Source organism: Choristoneura fumiferana, chromosome 19 (genome assembly GCF_025370935.1).
Source record: "Choristoneura fumiferana chromosome 19, NRCan_CFum_1, whole genome shotgun sequence".
Taxonomy (NCBI): Eukaryota; Metazoa; Arthropoda; class Insecta; order Lepidoptera; family Tortricidae; genus Choristoneura; species Choristoneura fumiferana.
This window is the reverse complement of record NC_133490.1, coordinates 4,105,092-4,127,245: the sequence shown is the minus strand read 5'-3', so window position 1 is coordinate 4,127,245 and position 22,154 is coordinate 4,105,092. Positions and strand designations below refer to the sequence as shown.

At 36.6% G+C, this 22,154-nt stretch overlaps 1 protein-coding gene across 3 annotated transcripts in view; it reads right to left on the bottom strand.

The window, feature by feature from the left end:
* The window catches only part of LOC141438840 (uncharacterized), a 486,697-nt gene that overhangs the window by 8,919 nt on the left and 455,624 nt on the right, over positions 1-22,154 (bottom strand). For all 3 annotated transcript variants that reach the window (XM_074102860.1, XM_074102861.1, XM_074102862.1), the window contains one exon: positions 5,226-5,361. In XM_074102860.1, coding sequence (XP_073958961.1) covers positions 5,226-5,361 — 136 coding nt within the window. The remainder of the gene's footprint in view (positions 1-5,225; positions 5,362-22,154) is intronic.

Sequence of the window (22,154 nt, the reverse complement as noted above, 5' to 3'; positions counted from 1 at the left end):
GTATGTATTGTATAAAATGCATTAGATATTTATTATTTCCAAAAAAAAGCAACTGGCCACTTTTGTCTCAGTCCAAAGTAATATCTGTTAAATTAGAAAAAAGTAGGGTAAGTAAGTACTTCGAAACACGAGTTTTCTTTTTAATCTATTTTAGATACGTAGACTAATTTAATTTCACTATCCCGCGGGAACTATGGAATTCTTTGGCATAAAAATTATCCCATGTTCTTCCTCGGAACGCAAACTATCTGTATACCGAATTTCATCTAAATCAGTTCAGCGGTTTAGACGTGATGAAGTAATAAACAAACAAACAAACAGACATACAAACTTTCGCATTTATTATATTACAGTGGGATTGTCTTTTTGACTTAGATGAATCTCGAGCCCGAGACAGACTACATAACATTACATTCACTAATTCAGTAACTTAACATTTTGCCGAGATAACTAAATGTCAGTATTGCTAAAACTAAGATAAATCTTTTCGAAACAAAACCTCAAAAAGGATTAAAATGTTCCGAAAAACTTTCAGCGTAACCACGAGCGTTAAACTCGCAAAATATTCACTCGACACTTGAAATTAACATAATCTCCGTAAGTACAATTTAGCTTGAACTTTGTAAGACTTACTCCAGTTCTGAAGTCACGTATTTTATAAGCAGTCGCAGTTTATGATTTTTGTTATAAGATTTTCTCTGCCATGCGAATTTAGGGTTTAATTAGGTATGTAAATGCGAGTATGTGTTATGGAATAATTTGTTTAAGATAAGATTAATGATATTCAACTTTATTTTTAGCTAAAAATAAATTACTTTAAATAACAGATTATGAGTCCAGTTACTTTGAATATCTTTATTACATCTGTGTTATGTTTTAATCATCATAATTGCCAGTTATTTATCCTCTCAAAATAATTTATTTAAATATTTAAAAATAGCAACACTGACAAAGGCTGTCATTAACACATCGCGAAATTAAACTTTACGCTCATGCGCGTAGATCGTAATTGCATCGCTCGCCTAGGCGCAATTTTCCAAAAGGGATGCCAACGTTAATTTTTTATTACTTTTCACAAAACCAATTTCAATAACAAACCGTACAAAAGATCGAGCACAATGAAAACTTCTGGCAACAATTGCTTTTGGAAACTAAGTTTTAACCAACTTCGATCAAAGGAGTCATGTTATTCAAAAGCTATATAACTTGTCCAACAAAAAAAGCTTTAAACAGGCTTGCAATAGAATCCAATGTCGCTTGGCATAGAGGCGTGTGCGCAATTTGAAACTGTTTTTAAAGCCTTTGTTAATAAGAAAATGCGCAATGAATGGGAAAAGTTTTAACGGATCACCATTTCTGATTGATTGTTTGAATTAGAGTAATTTTCTTTACTACCATAACATGAAACTTCCCAATGAGAAAGTTTTTTTTTTTGGTGGCAATTATATAAGATAACATGCCATTAGGCTTTTGTGTTTACGTGTTTCATTTCGTAGGCTGTTTAATTTATTTATTTAGTACGTCCACATAACGTTATTTCAGTGTGAGCCATAAAACTACAGGTACTTTATTCCAACACTAATACGCATTATATGCATGGCAATTACGAAGTACATTATCATTGACCACAATGCAAGATGTCCATTACATTTTTATATTTAGGAAATAGATTATTTCGACACAACTGTGCAGTAAAAAACAGGTTACAAAGGAATCCAAAACACTAATAAAACACGTGGGCGTCAACATCAAAACATAATCGCGTCGCGCCATTACGGCGGAATCTCGAATAAAAAATTAGCCTAGCAATGTGTCGAGATGTTTAGATAACGCGTCGGTTTAAGTTCAGCACAATAACAATTTCATTAAGTGTTGCGCATAAAACGTTAACCACCCACGTCGGGACGGTCACGTTTCGTTCGATCTGGTTTGGTTAATTTGTCGTTGAGAAATGGCTACAGCAGGCGCGATGGGAGATGAGTTTAGTATATAGTCGTATAAAACCGGCCAAGAGCGTGTCGTACACGCCCAGGATAGGGTTCCGTAGCCATTACGAAAAAATCAAATAATATAAAACTTTCTAGTACTAACGGTATCTGAGCTTACCCGCGGACAGACATGGCGAAACTAAAAGGTCCCTAGTTGACTACGGAACCCTAAAAAGAGACTGGCTGATGCGGCGTGTAACTTTTAGACTAGGCGCAGTAAAAGGGATAAAAAAACAGTTTTAATGGCGTGTATTGGGTTTTCTCCATGGTAGGCAGATGGTAGTTTGCGCTGGCAGCGCTACCAGCACTGCCTACCTAGCTGGCTGTCTGCTCCATGCCCGCCGTAGGGTATAATGTATTAAATTATACTCTCGACTCTGGATGAAAAATTAAAAAGTACTTAGTAAATGAACATTTGTTTCAATGAACTAAAAGAATTTCCTTGCTCACCCGCGACCTTACGATAGCTAAGCTTATGCAAAATATGCGTGTTCATGCAGTTCCTCCACCTCCACACTGTAAGAACACACACAAATCACACAAACCCATCTATCACCACCACCACACTACACTGACGCGTTTCGAACTCAACCAGAGCTCATCTTCAGAGTGACACAACCGTACACCATGCTACCAGTTGTTAGACTAACGAACTACAACCACCGTTTTAACTTGTCACTGTAACTCCCCAAGTACCCACATACGTTTTATGAAACAAAACTACCCACAAATTATTAATATTTTTTTTAATTTTTAGGAAATTCTTTTAGTTCATTGATATGGACCTCCGCAAAGTAACGCCTGATTCAATGAACATTTGTTTCCACTGTTGCTGTTTAATTTTCGCGCAATCGAACCTTGATTGACCTTGTCTTATTAAAGCATCCTGATTCCAAATCCGTTCCACTGTGCCCATATCCCATGTGCCACGCATAATCGTGAGTTAGCAAGAGATACGGAATTTATGCGAGATTTTACGACGTCACAGGATAAATCGCTCGGAACGAACTTTTTACGCGCCGCTTAAGAGGTAATCCAACTTTAAGACGTTTAACATTCAGTTAATAAACTCATTGGGAGATAAGTACGGGTAAGTACCCATTAAGCTAAAAACTAGGCTGTCTGTCGTTTGGTTATTAAACATTATCTGGCACGACAGAGAAAGAAAGATGCGGATAGATAAAGATAGTAAGCGGCGCTAGTTGTTATAGGTGTATACCTCACTAGGTTACTCTATATTAAGTAGGTAACCTTTCTTTCCCGCGTGGTGGCCTAGTGGTTTGACCTATCGCCTCTCAAGCAGAGGGTCGTGGGTTCAAACCCCGGCTCGCACCTCTGAGTTTTTCGAAATTCATGTGCGGAATTACATTTGAAATTTACCACGAGCTTTGCGGTGAAGGAAAGCATCGTGAGGAAACCTGCACAAACCTGCGAAGCAGTTTAATGGTGCGTGTGAAGTTCCCAATCCGCACTGGGCCTGCGTGGGAACTATGGCCCAAGCCCTCTTGTTCTGAGAGGAGGCCTGTGCCCAGCAGTGGGACGTATATAGGCTGGGATGGAACCTTTCTTTAAAATTAATTTTGAATTTTCGTTACATTCTACCTTTTCATTGTAATGTCAAATCGTTAAAAGGTTAATTAGAAGAGATCCCTTTAAATGATCGTTATGCTCTGTTTATCTTGTTATCCGTTAGTCTCATGTTTTTTGTACAGTAAAAAAATTATCACAAGATAGTAAAAACAGCATTGAAATCTGTTGCGTAGTTACAGAGATAAGCTAAGGCTATTATACAGAGGGGCAGACGGCAGGAACCGACTTTGCTATAGATATAATATCTAAAGCGAGACTTCTATCGTTGGTTGAAGATGCCCAGTGGTTCAGTACCAGCTTATGTGATATCCAAAGGTACCTCAAAATAGGCCATTTCGTATCGCGAACATTTTACCCAGCAGTAAAATGCAAATTAATACTTGTTCGAAAAAATCTTGAAAAAATTTAGTACAAGCCATATTCATAAAATTGTCACTACACCGGGCATGATTTATGGTTAATAGCATGGTGTTATAATAGTTATTTATATCTACCACGACAGTGTTATAAATCTGAACGTCATTTAAAATGTTAATGACAAATGTCAGATCGTGAAACTAAATATTTTGACGGACTAACGGTTAACTTTACATCGAATGACACAAAGCTGTATTCTGTAAACATTTAGAATGCTTTAGGACTTTGTGGTAGTGGAATGACGAATGAATTAATCAAATTTACGATTGGATTCGTGTAATTAGTCAGTTTTGTCAAGACAATGAATATTGGGAGTGTCCGATTTCAAGCGAAATTAATTAATTTGGGGTTTAAGAGTTTATTCATGATTGATTGTTTGTTAGTGATTGTTACAATTCGTAAAAGTTAATTGATGGCAACAGTATCGAGACAACATCGGAAAGTTTCGCTATATACGCCATGGCTAAGTTTTTTACTCAACTCTGCTTGTAACTCCTCAAAGTCAAAGTCAAAGTCAAATTATCTTTATTCAATTTAGGCTATAACAAGCACTTATGAATGTCAAAAAAAATCTACCACCGGTTCGGAAAAACCTCTGCTGAGAAGAATCCGGCAAGAAACTCAACGAGGTATATATATTTTTTTAAAACAGATTTACAATATTATTAAATGATATGTATACATCACAAGTATTTAACACAACTTTATTTTTAACACAGTAGGTTCGCTATTTGAAGGGATCGCTAATGCGGATCGGAATTATTTCCAAATATCCCTGTCCATGATATAATCATTAACTTTATAATACGCCTTTGATATTAATGTCTTCTTGACAATAGATCTGAATTTTGTATCCGTTTCATTTATAATATTTTTTGGAATTTTATTATAAAAACGTATGCAATTTCCCAGAAAAGACTTTTTGGTTTTAGCCAGTCTGTAAGATGGAACTTTAAGCTTCCCTGTATCCCTCATATTTCTTAACCTGTGTAGTACGAGTGTCAACCATAAATTTACTCAACTCGGCTTCTAACTCCGTCGCATAGATTTTAACCTTCATAGTACGAGTGACAACAGTAAATTTACACATCTCGGCTTGTAACTCCGTTTTACAGTTCTTAACCTAGTACGAGTGGCAGTCGTGAATCTACTCAATTCGGCTTGTAACTCCCTCCGGCTCGAAGGCCGAAGGTCCTGTATAGTACGAATGACAACTATAAATCTACTCACCTCGGCTTGTGGTATGTGGGGTTGCTGTTTGTCTTGAGTATGTCAGCGTTGGGCACGGACGTGGGCAGCGCGTGTTCTCGCTCCAACTCCGTCTCATAGTTCTCAAGCGGCACGTGCTTGCCTGGCAACGGATCCGCTGTAACAAACAAATAAATGGTTAGACAGCAGATACTTCAATACTTATATTCAATATTCCGACAAATTAAGAACTGCCTCCTTATTTTGAAGTCAGGCAAAAAGGATAATATGTTAGTTAAACTTTCGCAATTCTCACTGTCGCAACGATGAGGTCGAAACGTCGAAGTAATTTTGATAAAAAAAAGTAAAGTTTGGCTTGGCCAAGCCTAGGTCCGCCTTTGTCGGACACTAGGGTTGCCAACTTTTTTTACAAGAAAAAAAGTATAATTTACGTCTGAGAAGGGAAATAAACAGTATTTTAGAAAAATGAACAGTATTTTCTACTTTTCATGTTTTAAAGACAAATTTTTGGGTGCTTCTCGCACAAGTTATAAATTTAGTTTCATTTTTAAAAGCTTCACAGACTTCGTCAGAATCAAAACTAAAATTAAGATAAATAAGGAGGAAATTTTTTATTAAATTAACATTAGCAGATTCGTTCTGAACCACCACTATTGTGACTACGAGTATATATGCTGCAGGTACTGACTTAGTGTATGCTAGTGTTAGGCAATGTTGATGCTGAAAACAGTATTTTACATACTTTATTTTAGTTCAACAGTAAAAAGTATAATGTAGTGAAAAACAGTATACTACTGTTTTTTTAACAGTATAGTTGGCAACCCTAGACACAACATGGAGGACATCTTCGCCGTCAAAAACGTACCGATCAATTTCGAGAACCAACCGTCAAACAAATGAAATTAGCACATCCGTAAACAAAATTAAACTGCGCTAGTGCGCATCGCGTCGTGTTCCCAATTCAAATTAACTCGCTCTACTCGGAACACAATTATCACCGGCCAGCGTCTTATTTCATCAAACGGCCACTGAGTTGCCAGTTTAGCCTGTTCTTGACTGTTCGGTTACATTTGGCCAGTTTTTGGATGCGCTAAACTAGGTGTTTGCAAGTTGCAAGTTTATTGCGAACTGTTACAATGATAAAATCATGCTATCCAGATACAGAACAGAGTAAAGCAGTATTTGTTTAGTTAAAATATATATTATACAAACAACGAAAAACATCTTACAATAATTTTATAAAAAACGATGTCATGTTGAAGACGCGTAGCAATTTAAATTTAATATGAATATAGCAATATTATATAAACTTATAACATGTCTTTATGAACCGACTTTTCTTAATTCACCAAAGGACGTCCTTACAAATCGGAAATCGACAACAATTAGATCTTTTATATTACGTACCAGATATTTCCTATTTTTTGTCACGAAACTCCCGTTTTTGAATGTTCTTTGATAAAGAATCGTCAATTTCTGTAACCACAACCTGACAACACTGGCAGCTATTTGCCTTCCCACGTCGGTCGCTATCCGATTCGGATTTCAAAGGAATTCTATCGCCATTGTTCTAAATTTGAATGTTGATAGTGTTGTTTCGGGCTATCGATATTGTCAGGGGCGATTCGATTACAGGATTGCGCAAAAAGGAACGCAATTGTTTACTTACGCAGTAGGTAACTTTAGTAACATTTAATTGGAGTTTCCTATAGTAAAAAGGAAGAAAGCCAATCTTGTCCTACTCGAGTGTGTTTTATGGTATACTTAGTTCTGTCTACTTTAAAAGTAAGACAAATCGACGCTATAATATTTTACTATCTTACACATAACGATAAACTGTCACTAATTTATATGCTGCTGTTGAAGATTTCTAAATAAATGTTTTTTGTTTTTTTTTGTTAGTATGTCTATTAATACAAAGTTTAATTTATGACCTATTCCAATCAAATGCTTTAGCTTAAAATGAGTAAAATGTAAATAATGCCATATTTATTCCCACGTCACGGTAACACTGAAGATATTTCGTAACATAGTTCGTCTTTCGATAGGGTCGATAGTTTATCGTTAAATGACCCAGTATCGGTATTGCTATCTCGTTCCAATACAATGTATGCACTGACGATGGCTATACCTAACCTCTACTAAGAAATTTTCGTATCGCACGTATCTAAGTATACCGTTTATTGTACAAATATGAAGAAACAAACTCAAATGGTAAAAAAACACCTGGTTCCTGTGTAAAAAACCATCGATTTATTTCGTCGGTTAAATTATCAGAACATAATTAATAAAGGCGAGTGTATCGCCTATTGCAAGGCCGGCAACGCACCCGCAGTCCTAATAATGCTGTGTGTCCATGGGCGGCGGTGATCACTTACCATCAGGTGAACCGCCAGCTCTTTTGCCAGCTGTTTGATAAAAAAAATTGGACACATATTTTTCTTTTGTCAATCGAACAAAATATTATAAGATTGATTGATGTGAAGTGCGTCAAATTTCGGATGTCGGGTCCCGTGACGTCACACGGACCTTTGCTGGCTATATCTACATTGAAACACTTGTACAAAGGCGAACTTACCTCTTCAAGGGAATTCTACCCGTTAATCTTTGTGTGAAAGAAGCATTTAGTTGCCGACAAAGAGTGAGTTGGCGAATATAACATTTAAGTTATCGGGTAACAGCCATTATTCTGGCAATTTTTGTCCATATTAAAGAGTCTGGCCCATTTAGCTCATTCAGGAAAACAAAAGTTTTATGGCTTTACCTTAGCTTAACATCCACAGGAAATGCAAGTTCTTTCTTGTTCTGTGAATTGCTTCGGCTAGGGTTTTAAATGATCCCTTGTCTATCGACAAATGAAGGTCATAGTCAGTTTGCGACTTATCAAAACTTTTTTTTTAATAAAGAATCTTTGGAGTGCAACCCTACTGTATAAAACAAACCATTACAAAACACAGACGTCTGTTTGCATTCTGGATGAAAACAAAATGTGTCTACCTAACCTACAGTAATAAAATAGTCTCGAAACTGAGGAAATTGTTATGATAACATTACTTAAGCTCTCGTGAGACTGATTTATACAATAACAGAATTAAACGGCTCAATTGGAATAAATCAGAAACAGTCCGACCAGTTTCGATCTTTTCTGAAGATCTTGTTCAGAGGCGTGTCACGACGGTGGCGCCCCCGCATTGCCTCACGGCGCTTTTGTTACTATTTTTCAGTACATGTAGGTACATATTTAATTAAATTTTCACCCTTCCTACTTAATTTATTTCAATAAATTTCAAAGAATAAACAAAAGAAATAAAAGGTACAATAATACATAAAATATACATATAATATTTCCGGAGTGAAAAATTACAAGAATCATAGAAGCAACTCCCCTTTCCATTAAAATAGTCTACGTCAATTTAGGTTCATTGACATGACAGTCAAGTAAGTTTGACTCTATTTGGCTTTGAAGAAGATTTTATGTTTTGTGGGTATTTTTGTAATACGACGTATAAGGTCATTAGCCTTTTCTTTATTTAATATCGATTTAGGTGTAGTCAGTTCGTTGACATGTTCGATAAGATATATGTTAAGATATCGGGAATACTGAACACCGCTATAACTCCTTTAGTATGTAGCTATTGCCCGCGCCTTCGTCTGCTAAGAATTCGTTTATCGCGCGTCCGAGTGTACCTACCATAAAAAAATCCGGGATAAAAAATATCGGGCATCAAACTACCTTCAAAACCAAGTTTATGCGTGCAAGCGTAACAAGCAAATAAAAATACAAAGTTACTCACTTTTTCGCATATATAATAATACTTAAGTTCGCAGACGAATAAGTCCCAAATTATCACGATCTACTTCACGATCGCGGTTGAATACTTTAGGTAAGCGTGAAAGTGTAATTAACAAACAAACAAACATAATGTACCAGTTTTGCAGTATGATATTAATAGGGATAGTTAGGATTAATTCATGACACATAGTTTTATACTGTAGGGAAATTAGTCATTTGCATCGCTAAATATATGATGACGTTCAAATTGTCATTGCAACTGTACGTTGCGGTTGACAAGTGACAATGAACTGACATGCATACTTTGACTCATGTAGTCAAGATTGTAAAAAACTAGCCAAGTACGAGAAGTTTTCGATGTGGCTACAAATATAAAAGCAAGCAACAATGTAAGTTAGCATTACAGTATAGTATTAATGAAAAACGAAATATTCTTTTGATTTTTCCGCACTTGAGCTGTGAGATCTCACTTCTTGACAAGTATTATAATTTTAGGAAGACCTTATATATACCTTTGATTCTCATGAATTTTTATTAAAATACACTTTCAAAAGGAATGTTGTATCTTATGATTGTGCACTTTAAAATTATTTTCAAAGAATATTTAACATAAGGTTTTCTTTTCACGCATAGAATCCTAAAATCCTCAGTAAGCTCGCTTTACTAAACCCTATCTCTCATCATCAACTTAACATCAAGAACTCAAAATAGTCACTTATTATTATATAATATAATTACAATAATCACTAATCTCAAGAAGCTTCAATTAATATTTAATTTAAACTTTGACCAAACCGCCTCCTTAAATTAAATTATTTTTCTGTTTTTTCGTCGTGGGAACGCGTTATAAAATGCAGTTAAAATATAAAAAAAGGAGCGAGCGCTCCATCAAACTAACAAAAAGTGCTGAGCGCGGAAATTTAATTATTATCTCGATAAAACTTGTCGGACGGGTTCGGTCTGTATTCGACAAAGACGTGAGTAGCGTATGATCAGTCGCGGGTTCCGTTGATGAACATCTTTAGACTTACGTTCCACTGCTACTGCTAGGCCCAGAGCGGATAAAGAAGTTAATGTACAGTCAAGGTTGTAAATATACTGAGCGGCACAAAATTTGGCCCACTCTACATACATACAAAATTAAATTACCTATTACTGTATACATTTGAGGGCCAGATTTTTTGCCGCTGAGGGGTCAATCAAGTATTACGTAAGCACCAAAGGGGGCGGGGGTCTTGCTTTGCTTATTTTTGATGACATGGGGGACGGGGGGGTCTAGATAGTGCTTACGTCAGCAATAGTTATTAATTATTTCTCGTTTTTTTTTGCAAAATGTAGTAGGTTTTAATTCAAGATAATATGGCTACCCTACAAACTTGCAACAAATTTACATGAATAACAATAAAGAAACGCGAATATTTTATTATTTTATTTACGCGAATATGGCATTTAAGATACTCAAAAAACTGTTTACTGTTTTGTTCCAAGTGCTGCACTCTGACGGCAGAAAACTGCAGTAATATTTCCTATTGCTACTCAGTTTTATGTAGATTGCCTCACGTTGCTAACATTCGCCTAAAAGCTCAGGGTAAAATTTCAAATACGGCAAACAATTTCTGAAAAACTCAGCGGTGCGAGCTCGGGCTCGAAGCCACGACCCTCTGCTTGAAAGGCTATAGCTCAAACCACTAGGATACCACAGTTTTTAATGAAGTTGTGTTAAATTTCCGACACAAAAAGAGGAGTGTTATAAGTTAGACGCCTATGTCTGTCTGTTTGTCTGTCACCAAATGGCAGTCCGCGGTCCGGATCCGGACCGTCAGCCTATTTTGTGCGGACTTTAAGTAAACAGTAACTTGTATTATTGAGTACGTAATTTAATAATTAACATTGATATGCTACTTTTTGTAAATAACATTTATATATTTAATAAACTTAAGTAGAAACGGACCGCGATGGTATTTTTACTTTAAAAACCGGACCCCCGAGGAAACTAATTGGTGATCCCTGCACTAGATAAGACTTCACATGAAACCCTAACAGCAACAAAGAATCGGTAAGTTATCGATGAATCATCGACGATTACCGGTGAATCGATGTTAACCGCAAGGTTAGAAAAACTGACTCACAGGCTACCTGTGAATTGACAGCTTTACCTGCAAAACTATTACGTTCTTGGAAACAATAGAGTGCGGTTCTGTTTGTTTATTACAATAGATTGTAAACCAATATACATATACAAGGTGAATTGAAATTAACCCGAAATATTTCAGTAGATTGTTTTAATCCCACTAATATCCCAAATGCGAAAGTCTGTAGTCTGTTTGTTTGTTATCTCATCACGTCAAAACCGCTGAACCGATTAAGATGAAATTCGGTATACAGATAGTTTAAGTCCCGTAGAAAGACATAGGATAGTTTCATCCCGGAAAATTGAATAATTCTCGTGGGATAACGGTAACTGAATTCTACGCCGATTAACGGCTAGGGTAACTATTAACAATTATTTTGCTCACCCGCGACCTTAAACTAGGTACATCATCTACATCTACACTGTAAGAACACACACAAATCACACAAACAATATCACCACCATCACACTACACTGACGTGTTTCGAACTCAACCAGAGTTCATCCTCAGAGATCCTCTGGGTCAGTTAACTGAACACCTCTGTAATGTTTTCAGGGTTTTTTTACTGTGGTTAAAAATTTAAAGTTTCTATTCATCGATAGATATTTTAAGTGTATCGCGTCAAAGGCGGAATTTCGTAATACAGACAAATAAGTTGGGATGATGATGATGATAATGAGGAATTTTGTGAGCTGTAGGTGTACCTAAGTACCTAGGTCGGTAAAGATAAGCTAAAACCAACTCCCGTAATTGCTTTGTAGTTGCAATGCAACGGTAAAATCGCACGAAGATGATATTTCAAATAATTAAGCGAAGTTTTATTTCAAACATTCTTTATCATCAAGGTGGGTGGTATTCCACAAAAACAATCTCCCGGCCAATTTTTTTAAACGAAGAAAGCAAAGGTCAATGGCCGCCATTTGTTTTCAATTAACCGACAATTGCAAGTCTGGTCGCATTAATTGAAGAGTTCCGTTTTTTTAGTCCGAGCCCCTATGGAAAATGCTTTTACTTTGTCATGTAGTCGTATGCGCAGATACCAACAGACTTAACGAGAGCTGGTAAATCATAGACTTTGATAATTAATGACAATCAATAAAAGTTCACGGTTGTAAATTCAGGGACGCCTTCCCGCGCGAAGATATTGACAGTAATTTTGCAAAAAACAGAATTTCAGTTTTTTTTTGAGATAATGAAAAATTTACCGTAAAATGGATAGAGGCAAAAATTTGGACCACGGTCATTAATATAGGTACAAAATATAAATAAATTAGGTAATCAAAACGACTGATGCAACACGCATGTCAAACGCTACGACATTTATGTACCTTACAGATCGTTAAGTCCTATTAAAAAAACATTACAGCTCTAGTAATTAACTTGAATGGATACCTATAAAACCTAACGTTCCAATAAGTAATATAACAGCATCCTGCCCTTGACCTTCCTGAAATATTCTAAACGTATTCGAATTTCGCTCAAAGCCTACAACATAAAAAAAAATCCTATGTAATCCGAGTAAGGTTCGTTTTCCTACACGCCGTAAGTAAACATAAGACTTTGAAATACCAAGCTATAACCCGCGTAAACCATTAAATATTTATAGGAAACTTAGAAGAGAAAAAGTAGAGTAGCGAGGTAGAAAAATACGCTCGGAATCCTATAAATGTCTTAAATATTTTGAAGATTTCCGCGAGAAAAGTTCACGTGTAGGATTTTATCATTTGAAATAGTCTGTTTCTTATATGTGCAGTTTTATGTTTTGTCTAAAGCCATGGGTTGAGTGAACATTCGAGGGTTTCGACGGCTTGGGTTAGATTTTCCTACCACGATTATAACCACAACGGAAAGAATAGTGGCGACAACTTTAATTAAACTACACGCAGCAGCGGTATCGACTTTCATTTTCATAAACAGTAAACTCTGAGCATCATCTGTTTTAAATTAAAATTAATTTATTTCGTCAAAAAGGTATAATTAGGCGAGAGATAAACAAAGAAAAGAACAAACAAACAAATCATTTGGAGAATAGGTTGGCACAATGACAGTAAAATTAGTATAAGATAGGGCGATAGGTTAGGTACAGGTGAATTAAGGTGATAAAAATAATCAAATTAAATCAAATGTCACAAAATTAGTTTTCTTAACAATATACAAATGCTGAAAGAATAATTTAGTCATATACGACCCACAGCCGAAACCAAATTTTGGAACAGTAATACTAACACTAGACCTACAGACTTTAAATTTCATACACATGTACCTTGATCATAGATATCAAATGTGCAAAGATCTGAAATTCCAATGCATTTATGGGGGCAAAGCCGTTGGAACAGCTAATAAGTATAAATAAGAAATGCAGTGAAACGCATCCTATAAATTGGACTGAAGATGCGATTAAATTCAACAACACAAAGACTTGTAATAAAAAATAAAACCTTTCACGCTTCAACAGTTTCTATCGCCGTCATTTTCGACCTCTAAACCTCTAAAACAGGACAACGTCACTCATAGCCGACTGTACTTAGATAAAAAGGTCCTTATACACCTTTCCTCTAAATGGGCCACTCTAAGTGGCACTCAAGCCTCAGAAAAGAATGACAATTATCGTTCAGAATAAACAGGGTGGAAGACAATTCAATTTTTTAAGGAGTTTTCCTTTTTCTATGATGCTGTTAATGACTTAATGTTTTTCTTTGCGATGTTACGTCCCCGAATATCTTGATTTCTTCGGTAATAAGAATTTGACTTTTAGGTAGCGAAGCTTTCAAATAACGTCAGGTTTAGATTTACTCACGCCCTAGCTGAGTAAATTATTAACCCAAGTCATCATCATCATTGTCATATCAGCTGTAGGACGTCTACTGTTAGACATGGGCCTCCCCCATAGACCTCCAGTTGTTTCGATTGAAAGTGGCCTGCACCCACCGTGAACCCGTTGCTTTAACTAAGACATCCGTCCACCTCGTTGGTAGCCGGTTCCTATTCCTACACGCTTGCCGATCCGCGGTCTAAATTCGATAACTTTTCGGCTCCTATGTCTTTTACTTCTTGAGTAATTATCAGTTAATCTTACATGTTGTCTCAACACAACCTTCACTTCAACACTCCATAAAGGGTAAAAGTCTATAAAGCAGATAACGCCTAATGGCAGAATCCTGTTAAGAGCCAAAGATAACAGAAATAACTCTGGAATGAACCAGTATTTACCGTTAGCGGAAACGGAACAAGAAAAGTTAATAAATGGAGTTGAACGTACAGTACTTATTTTCAGGAGTCGAATGGTGCGGGTTTCCAAGGCGTGTCTTTTTGTGAAGTTGCTGATGCTTTGTTCTTTAGATTGAGGCTTCTAGCGTCGCTTGAATGGAACCCTTTCGTTGTCAATAAGTCACAGATGGTGACTATTCCAACACTGACTGTATGGATAGTGACTGTAATTAGTAATGTATCATTTTTGATACAAGCTTATTGCTGCTTCTTTTTCATCCAAATTACATTTCCGTACCAAAAACGTCGATGCCATTGACCGTTGAGGAGTTCCGTCCTTTGGAGAAAACCCTGGCTGAACCACCAGGACATCATCATGACACTATCAGATTGTTGTATCACCAGATTAACATAAGTATGCCAAATTTCAAGTCAATCCCACCACTGGAAGAGGGTCAATTTTAACTTCCAAAATTTGACCCGCGCATATCTACATACATACTATATATTAAATGGCTGTTTCACCACCCATTGACTGATTTTATTTGACGGACAAATGTGATGCCGTCTCCGTCTATTCTAACAAAACAAACAGAGACTGTGTCACGTTTATCCGTCAGATAAATTTAATCAATGGATCGTGAAACAAGGGGTTGTAATAAAAAGGTAGCTTAGGTACCATGTTGTAAATGAATTAATACCCATCCCGTAGTCCAAGGGGCTGTTTTACAATCCATTGATTAATTGTAACTGACGGACAAATGTGATGCCGTCTCTGTTGGTTTTGTTCGAATAGGCGGAGACGGCATCACATTTATCCGTCAGTTAAAGTCTTAAAGTTAATCAATGGGTGGTGAAACAGCCCCTAAGTATAGACAAACGACATTTTGCGCGGGTGTCTATAAAACAACGTAAATGAAACCACGATGTTATTACCGGGAACTTCCATGGGATTTAAGTGCAGTACCGGAATACCTTTGTAATGCCGAAATCAAGTATTAAATGAAATGTATTAAATTTTCTTTTCTTTTCTTTCACAGAGATTAACATAAAAACTGATGTTTTCTACATATGCGTTAAATAAATATGTTAAAGACTAGACACATGACAAATCAACCAAAGAAGTTTTCCAGCCTTTCCATTTTCCATTTGAATTCTTAATTAACTAAGAACAATTCTAACTGTGGAATTCACTCTTTCCACCGCAGCTGAATAAGCTATCCCCCTAAGTAATTGCTTAACCAAGGTCGGGTGCCGTTTTAAGCAAAAAATATACTATGTTTGATAAAATAAAATAAAAATGTGTTTTTTCCAACTCTGCAGCATTTTAAAAAAGGTCTCTAATCAAAGACACCATTAATTTTTCAGATCCATTTCCCAAAACTACACACACGCGCGAAGCTGGGGCGCGTCACTGTACGGCCAAAAGCATTAATCTGTCATCTCCCAGGATAACAGGATCAAAGGAATTTGGGCACAAATTTGTGCCTCTGGGAGAGGACAGGTTAATATATATACGTAACCAAGTCGTCAAAAATATCTATACACCTTTATGCCACTAGACATAAGGTCGATGTATACATATTTTGACGATATGGCTGTAAATATACTCGTATATACAAACCTTCAGTGAAAAATTATCTAACTGATGGTAAAAAGCGCATTTAAATCCGTTGCTTAGTTTAAAAAATTCAAGCGTACAGACGGCGGAAAGTGATTTTATTTTATACTATGTAAAGAAAATTGTATTACGATGCCGATTCCTTTGTATGTTTGAGATACGGAACCATGAGAATAACAAAACTGTAAAATACGAGTAGATGATATCCTGCCAATATCAGCCTCATATCCCTAACGGGTGCTTACACTTTAATTGGGTATACTCGTACTGTACTATATAACTTGTTAGTATCTCTGTATCGTATACCCTTAATCAAAATGCCCTTTAAATCTTATCAGAGGGGTCCTATTACGAACTTAATAACTCCGGCCCATTTTCGACAAGTCGCCGACTTAGAAATTGATGATAACCTCTGATATCCCTCACTTGGCACAATGGCTTCAACTTTCAGCACTTTGCGACGAAAGAGGGTCGAGAATATTTTTCGGGGATGGAAATTATCTTTTAGAATAGATTATATTGTAAATTATATAGCAGGGGGTGTTAAAAGTTTAGAATCTGCCCGTTTCTATGCTGAACCTGATTTTAATATTAATTTGTGTTTTTAATTTTCTTAAAGCAATCCGGTGTTTTACGTTAGCTAGCTATGACAGAACTTTACGGCAGATTTTCTTTAAAATAATCCAACGTTTTCATTTACAAATAGCGGCAGAAAGAGGAGTAGGTAATAATGATTGATACCAATTGACCTAGTCCCAAACAAAGCAAAGCTTATACAGTCGAAGTCAATATCTTTACCACTGCATGCCTTTCTGACCATTTTACACAAAAGTGCTCTTCGACTTCGACTGTACTATGTGTACTTGCCAACAGATAAACGTTATATACACATACTCAAAACGCAGGCATTAAACATCAAAGTCTAGAGAACAATCATTCATATTTAGTCGTCAGTGGAAATTCTAAAATCTAGAATAAAACAACCAAGTTAAGTCTCACAACTCTCGCAAGATATACATATTTCAATAGAGTTATTTAATTTTATCTCAGAGTTGTCAAGTTCCTAGTGCTGTCAAGCACCGTCGCTTAGTAACGCAGCAGCCTGGCAAAGGTAATCGAATCAATTAGTGCTATAACACTACACTGTTAGAGCTAGCACAATCTAGCCCAGCTTCTTGGGAAACAGGTAGAGCATTATTAGTAGAGTAATCCAGTTTATGTTATATTATACCCTTCGCAATTTTTGCTTGTTGAAATATAGAGGGCAATAAAATACGTACAAACTGACCTCATTTTTTTTTAAGTCTGTTAGACTGGATTGCTTCGACTAATGGATCCGAACTGTTTTGGTTAGTTGGTCTGTAGTAAGGGAATGCGATCTATGTCCTGTTGCCACCATGTCATCAGACACTCAAGTGACATATGAAGCTTGTGGTAGATGAAGCCAGGACGATCGGACATGATTTCAATATACGTCATATGCACATCATGTTACACAGACACATACTTTTCCAGCTATATAATGTACTATCGAACCATTTACTCACCGTAGAACGTTGTTACATTAGGCTTGATAATAAATTCTCTAATCAAGCAATGCAATGTCACTAGGCTTTTTTTGTGAAACGGTTCCACAGTGGATCAAGTCTCTGTTAATTTGATAAGTAGCACATATTATGTACCTTTAGTATCTTTATGTTGGGAATTTATTTGAAATTGATCAAAATATCTCCTAGAAAACACGCGTATACTCAAGTTAATCAAAGATACATCAATGATACTACTAATACTACTAAAAGTTATATTATAAATATAATTCTTCGGTCCCAATCTTTTACTATTCGATAGTTAATTATTAATATTCTTATTCTAGTATACAAAAACGTACAGCCAATTAAGTGGAAGAAACACAATTTCTGTTAAAGGAAGCGAATCTGCTTCAGAGAACTCAGCTATTCGCGACTACTTAAAAGGATTTAAAATATACAGACCCTCAGCAATAAACATAAGAGTATATGGGGTCATAAACGAAGAAAACATTTCTCAGTACGGCAGTAAAAATATCAATTTGGCATGCACGCACTACGAAGGTTTAAAGGGTTATAAATAATGAATTTTTAATAGGCATGACGTATGATTTCTGGGGAACGTTCAGAAATGTATTATTTATTTAACATTACTGTCTTGTTTACCATCTGAATTATTTTCTTGACGATTGTTTTTGTGTGCTCACATGTTGCATTCTGTTGGACATAGATCTCTAGTTGCTTCGGTTGGAAGCGGCCGGCATCCACCATGAACCCGCAGCTCTAACCAGGTCATCCGACCATCTTGTTGGTAGACGTCCTATGCTGCGCTTGCCAATCCACGGTCTCCATTCGAGAACTTTTCGGCCCCAACGGCCATCTCTTCTCCGTGCTATATGGCCTGCCCATTGCCACTTCAATTAGCTAATTCGTTTGGCTATGGCTATGCATGGCATGTTGCATCGGATCCAATTTATTGACTCGAATTAAACACCATGAAAAGGTGCAATCGAACTATAAACAAGACAGTATTTCTTTGTGTTCGATCTTTATCTGTTATGGTCGGTTTTTTTTTATTTGTAACATCTTATAAGCATAGCAAACTTACTCTTTATTTCCATTTTAGTTCATGTTATTAACTAACTAGAAGACACACAAGAAATATCAACGACGGATATACAGTAGATAAAGCGAGGCATGGAGTTTATAGGAAAACGGTTAAAAAACCGACGAATGGTGTTTTACTGCATACTGTCATCGAATTTATCTTATAGCTTGAACACTGTTTTATAAACATCTAACACCTAACTAACCTCAAACATCGGGTTACTATTTATTTTATTAAACAACCGTTAAATCACCCTACACTTAACCGCATCCCAGCAGCACAAAAAAAGTCATTTGTACTTCCGTTGCCCCTAAAAATAGTTTTTGTGTACGTTACGGTTTTAACCTCTGGGGGGTTGACTTTCCCTTTTTATAGTTTTAAACAGACATAGTTTAGTTTGTTACCCTGTTTGGTTAAATTACCGAAAGGGTTAAAAACGGAAATTACTTTTGGGGCTAATGATATAGGGTCCTTCTAGTTTAATTTTTATTCGCTTTTTTATTGACACATTAGGCAAAGTAAGGTTACTTCAGACCTTTTGGATCACTATGTCATTCATGATTTTGTTCTATCTAATCCTTACTACCTCTGTCCTACTGGAATTATTAATGTGAAAGTTTGTAATTCTGTATGTTTGTTACTTCTTCACGCTAAAATATATAACATGTTTATTTTATTATGAATATGCCTTATAAAAATGTCCTTCCGTGTCCTAGTAGGCGGGGCTTAAAAGCGTGTTCTGCGCGTCATTTGACCGACATCTTACATTGCATCACGCGAGCAAACCAATCCCTGCTTTCTTTCTGAATTTTAACCAATCAACAAGCACGTCTATTTGCAACCTCGAGAATGATTCGTATTTGAATCATAAGTCGTTTTGGTTTAAGGTACGGCCAGTTTATGCGTGGATTTTTTCTGAGTTACGCTTCCTGACTTATTATTTATTCGTAGATATTTTATTGGTATAAAGATAGCTCGACATCTGGACTAGAATAACACATAAGCTACTTTTTATCCCGATGTTTCCATCGATCGAGATAATACCGGGATTCAACGTTTATAAAATCCACGAAGTGAGTTTTAGGAATCCCCATAGGTATTTGTAGGAAACGGCGTATCTGACTGTGCCAGACAGTCTGCCAACAGAAGGGTATGGCGGGAGATCGTACGGAGAGCTGTGTTCGCCTCTACCACCGCCGCGGACGCCTCAATGTGACCACGACCGCTCTGCCAAGAGCGACACGACAAAGAAGAAGATAGGTATTTAGCGAAATCCCGGAATTTTGATATTTAATGGTTCTAATGGTTTTAGCATGTGAAGCCGGGGGTAAACACTAGTTATATTACAGTCGCGAAACTTACCCTGTACGGTCAAGGACTTTAATTCATGAGCCACCATGGAACCTTTTCAAAGGAAAAGTTTCCTTGTTAATTAATGCGACGTCACTATGAAGTTTACTGTGAAATGGTTCCGTGGAGAGTCAGGGATTAAAGTCCTTGACCGCACATGAAGATATCTTGAGCCCTGGGAAGTACACTGGATAGTTTTTAAACAACAATATTATTATAATGTGATGATAATGGAGAAGTTACCGGCAACAGCTATTTATTTGTTATTTGTACTTATATTGAAAATAAATAAGGACGTCGTTCAAGTAATCAAAGTTTAATATTTCTATAAACATACCTGAAGCTAATTTCACAATTTTTTGTGGAAACCTTCTTTTCGTTAATGTCAATTAGGATCAAACATGGTGTACTTAGCCCATAGACTTAAGTAAGCGTTCTGAGGAGACCCTTAGGAGGGACGGCCTTGAGGACTCGACGAATTTCAAGGATCCCTGCCCGTTTGAGGTTAATTTGGGATTGTGGGTCATGCATGAGTAATTGGGTTGGTAATGTTGGTATATATATTTTCATAAAATGTAAACGTGCTTGGACAAGTTAGAATGTTCTACAAGAAAGTATTTTTGTCACAACTTCCATTTTTATTACAAGTTTTTGCTGACGGCATTTTTTGTTAACGTTTTTGCAGTGTCATCCAACTACATATCCGTAAGAAATTTCAAGTCATCCGATTACTGGAAGTGGGTGAAATTTGATTTAGGTACAAGTTTTGAAGACATGTATATAAAAATATACTGCCCTAGTGAACAGTAAAATTCTAAAAACTTCAAAATTAGACCACCCACTTTCTAAAAGAAAACTTTCATTTCGCAGCAGCAAACACAACGTGGCTCCAAAAGTGAACAGCGTTTCCGAACGCATCTGCAAACTTTTAGCTACTCAACAATAGATGGCGCCACAAGTTTGCGATTTGCGAAAGAACTTTGTGATTATTACATTTTGCGTAAAAAGCTCACGAAACGACTAATTCGATATGAAAATTACCTACTTCAAATTCAATAAATCACAAATTTATATTTAGCGAGGCAATAAAACCGCGTAACCCACGTTTTAATACTAAAACGCTAAAAACATTTATGCTGTTGTAAAAATCTGAGTGAATACCGTTGATGCTTTTTACGACGAAGAAATAGTTGTTACTTATCTTAATTTAGGAGCTTGTAGCAATAAAGTTTACGGCACTCTTAATACGTTAATTTACTTAAGGTTTTTTTTTGGTATTTTTTATTGATTCAAATTTACGGGTTAACGTTCTGATAATAATCCACACTATTTTATGATTAAGCTATCTAAACTCAAGGGACTGAGCAATTTGAAATAAATCTCATTAGAACTTACGGGTGAGGTCGGATTTCATAAGTTAATCCGACTTTTCTAGACCTTTGCTGACCTTAAAAGGTCACGTCAGGGACGGAATTAGTGTCTAACACAACAAAGTACAAAACATGACCACGGATAAAATAATAACGGCGTATTTTTAGGCAAGCGTAATTTTTTGAGTTGTGAGTCAGGCATTTTCGGTTGCGTAATTTTGATTTCATACAAGTGATACGACTCATTTTGAGTCTGGTCAAACTGGACTTTTGTATAAAACCGAATGCATTGCAGTAAAAGTTACGCGACTCACAACTGAAAAATTACGCTCGTTATTAATTATAGAGCATCTCTTACAGCTATCATCTTCAGAAGGGCGTTAGTGCTGCCGCGTATTTTTGTCAGAAGCGATGTCTATTTTCCTATTCCTATTTTTTTTTGAAGCCGTGGTGGCCTAGTGGTTTGACCTATCGCCTCTCAAGCAGAGGGTCGTGGGTTCAAACCCCGGTCGCACCTCTGAGTTTTTCGAAATTCATGTGCGGAATTACATTTGAAATTTACCACGAGCTTTGCGGTGAAGGAAAACATCGTGAGGAAACCTGCACAAACCTGCGAAGCAATTCAATGGTGCGTGTGAAGTTCCCAATCCGCACTGGGCCCGCGTGGGAACTATGGCCCAAGCCCTCTTGTTCTGAGAGGAGGCCTGTGCCCAGCAGGGGGACGTATATAGGCTGGGATGATGATACGACTCATTTTGAGTCGCTGTGAGCCACAAACTGGACTTTTGTATAAAACCGAATGCATTGCAGTAAAAGTTACGCGACTCACAACTGAAAAATTAC